This window comes from Notothenia coriiceps, unplaced genomic scaffold, assembly GCF_000735185.1.
Source record: "Notothenia coriiceps isolate Sejong01 unplaced genomic scaffold, NC01 NC01_scaffold00000876, whole genome shotgun sequence".
Classification (NCBI taxonomy): Eukaryota; Metazoa; Chordata; class Actinopteri; order Perciformes; family Nototheniidae; genus Notothenia; species Notothenia coriiceps.
In genome coordinates, this window is record NW_011333577.1 from 8,716 (window position 1) to 11,943 (window position 3,228).

At 46.3% G+C, this 3,228-nt stretch overlaps 1 protein-coding gene across 1 annotated transcript in view; it reads left to right on the forward strand.

Annotated features, from left to right (window-relative positions):
- LOC104957663 (MKL/myocardin-like protein 2) overlaps positions 1 to 664 on the forward strand; it is a 3,265-nt gene extending 2,601 nt beyond the window's left edge. Inside the window, exons 2-3 of the mRNA XM_010785320.1 lie at positions 25 to 365; positions 549 to 664. Of these exons, the coding sequence (XP_010783622.1) occupies positions 25 to 365; positions 549 to 550 (343 nt within the window). The 3' untranslated portion in view covers positions 551 to 664. The remainder of the gene's footprint in view (positions 1 to 24; positions 366 to 548) is intronic.
- The last annotated feature ends 2,564 nt before the right edge of the window (positions 665 to 3,228 follow it).

A 3,228-nucleotide genomic window follows, 5' to 3' on the forward strand; every position in this document is an offset into this window, starting at 1 on the left:
GAGCCCTCCCCCCCTCTGCCCCAGCCTCTCCTCTCTGGCCACAGACCACCAGCTGGAGGCCTTCCTGGAGAAAACTCTGGCTGAGACGTCACCGGCGTCTGACCCGAGGACCAGAGGCCTGATGGAGGAGCTGCAGGCCCAGCTGATGGAGCACCAGGCCTTCTCCCCCATGGACACTTCAGACCTCTCCTTCTGTGACTCCTCCTCCCCCTCCTCGCTCCACTTGGGCCTCTCTGATGCGGGCCTGGACAACATGGAGTGGCTGGACCTCACCCAAATAACTCCTGGGTCTGCCGGGGCGCTCACTCCTCTGGGGATCCCCTCGGACTTCCTGGACCCTCAAGACCTGCAGCTGCACTGGGAGTAACGGGGGAGAAAAGGGAGGCAACAGCTGAGCCGGGAGATAAAAGCTGGATGGACAAAAAGAGGCGGTAAAAGATTGAGATTCCAGGTTTTAGACAAGAAGGGACAACATGGCGTTCCCGTGCCATTCCACTTTCAACACTACATCATAATACTACTACTAATAAGACTTCCTGGACCCTCAAGACGGGGGGGAGGAAGACAGGGGTGAGGAAGACAGGGAGGTAACAGCTGAGCCAGGAGATAAAGCTGGATGGACGAAAAGAGGCGGAAAAAGGTTTAGATTTTAGACAAGAAGGGACAACATGGCGTTCCCGTGCCATTCCACTTTCGCCACTACATCCATTCATACACGTGTAATATTCCCACTATCCTGTATCGTATGAGCTGCTGATTGAAAACTACACTGGGAGTGACGGGGGAGAGGAAGACAGGGAGGTAACACCTGAGCCAGGAGATAAAGCTGGATGGACGAAGAGAGGAAGATATGTTCAGCAGCTCATACTGCAGGAAGAATAGCCAAATGCTCATGCTAGTGCTAATGGGGATCCTAATAAAGAACAAACAGCCGGTAACAGGTTGAGATTCCAGATTTTCGACGAGAAGGGACAACATGGCGTTCTCGTGACATTCCACTTTCACATCCATAATATTCCCACTATCCTGCAGGATGAGCTGCTGGACAGGCACTGATTGAAAACTAGCAGCAGTTTGCACAAAAAGGGTCTAAATTACGACATCACTGAAGTCACCATAAGACTTTAAGACTTTTAGTGTCTGATGAGACGAGGAGGCGGAGCCAAATGATCACTGGGAGCATGGACTGTAAATACTCTTTGAACCACACGAATACAACTTAAAGGATATTATCGTGTTGCTCTACTGGAGGTTCGGCTGGTTGGCCTTCAGTGTGACACTTCATTTGACTGGAGGTGAGAGTGGTGTTTCCACTGAAGCTAGGTTATAAAGCCGGTGATTACAACACAGTAGAAGTGTTGCTCTACGCGACGTCTGGCAGATTAAACCTTTATACAAATATTGGAAAGAGCTCATATAGGCCTGCCACGATAACTACTTCTGTTGGATGATTTTACTCTCCAGGAAATAATTGAAATAAACAATATTTCCGTCATTTTAAGACCATGTCATGCCATAAGGTGTAATGACGACAGGGTTTCCCCACACATAGACTTTACTTGGGCGGGCCGCCCGGGTATATTAACGTCCGCCAAAGTATATTTCGCGACCCATTTAGGTTTCATCTTTTTTTTTTATCCGTCCGCGAGCACGGCGCCATCTGCGATCGATTAACTACCCCTGCTGTACCTGTTCGCTCTGCTATCACATGAAGGGTCTACTTTATGCGCTCTCCAAAGATTTTTTTTAACGCTGCTGTGTAGACGGCCAGTAACTCCGCTGCGAGGCTCCGGCAAACAGGCCCCCCCCTTTCTCGGCTAGCACCACAAGCATATTTCAGATCTGTGGGAAACACTGGACGATATGATAATAATAATAATCATAATGAAACAAAAATTAGTAAGGCCATGTCAATATATTGTACTACAGGTCAGCAACATACAAATAATCCAAAGTCACGTTCATATTTCTTATGATGTATGGATAACGGGAAAATCATGCTGATCACTCTAAATGATAACTTGAAAAATAGTCTAAATAATGTCTCCATATATCATACGATAAATCAATAACCAAAAAATGATCGAGGCCATTTCGTACTACAGGTCGATAGCGTAAAAATGATCCACGTCTATTGTGAATAGTGGATAGCCTATAGAGTGCCCATACAGCAAAAAATAAATCCGTACCTTACGAATGATAACGGTCATATCCACACATCGTACGATAAATTGGTTAGATTGTTATCGTGACAGGCCTACGCTTATATTCTCAATGATAATCATGAGTACTAGTTGCCCTGGGACATCAGTGCAGCCTGGTTCATTAACCACTTCCCCTGAAGGAGCTTGGACTAAACCGGTCTGAATCTGAGGAGCTGGACCTTTTTAAAGAGATTCTCTCTCTTCTCTGCTCACACTGGTCCAACAAACTGTGCTGACTCATCTGATGTGTGTATCAGATGCGACTGTTTCCTCCTGCGGTTTCTCCTGATGATGAACCAATGACTCTAAAGACTGACGACGAGGAGCAGGATCCTCAAACTACGTGAGAGCTATGCACTTAAAGAGGCGGAGGGATATCTGACGGCGCCTCGTCACCTCAGAGCACGGACGCCTGATCTCTGAAGATCACGCAGCCGGAGATACTGCAGTTGGTGTCCAAGTATCTAACTTTGAATGTAATTTAAAACAAAATGGGACTACACTCACAAAGTTGGCAGCTTTTTTACTCGTGAACTGACAGAAACGGTGGAAAGGGAACAAATATCAGTTTATGAGAGTCGGCTGCAGTTGAACTGTCTTTTATTTGCCAACTTAGTGAAATAACATGGAAGTATTGAGTCCAAATTCAAAGAAAAGGAGCTTTAATGCTTCCTTTTTCATCCCTTTTAGCTTAGGGTACAATGGACCATCCCAAACAAGAAGAGAGGATGTAAAGCCGTCCCACAATTCCTTGCAGCGGCAATATTTAAAGCGACGGCAAGAGCATGCATCGCCTAATTACGTAGCCTAAAATAAGAGCGGTTGAACTCTCTCCAGCATCTTTCCCTGTAATTTTCTTGCTTTCTATCGAGGAAAAGTGGTTAGAAAAATACTTATAGGACTATTCGACAGCAGCCATGGAGAGAAACTTCCAGAAGAAGTGAAAACTGCGAGGAATAGAAATGTCTTTAGGGGAGGTGTGTGTGTGTGTGTGTGTGTGTGTGTGTGTGTGTGTGTGTGTGTG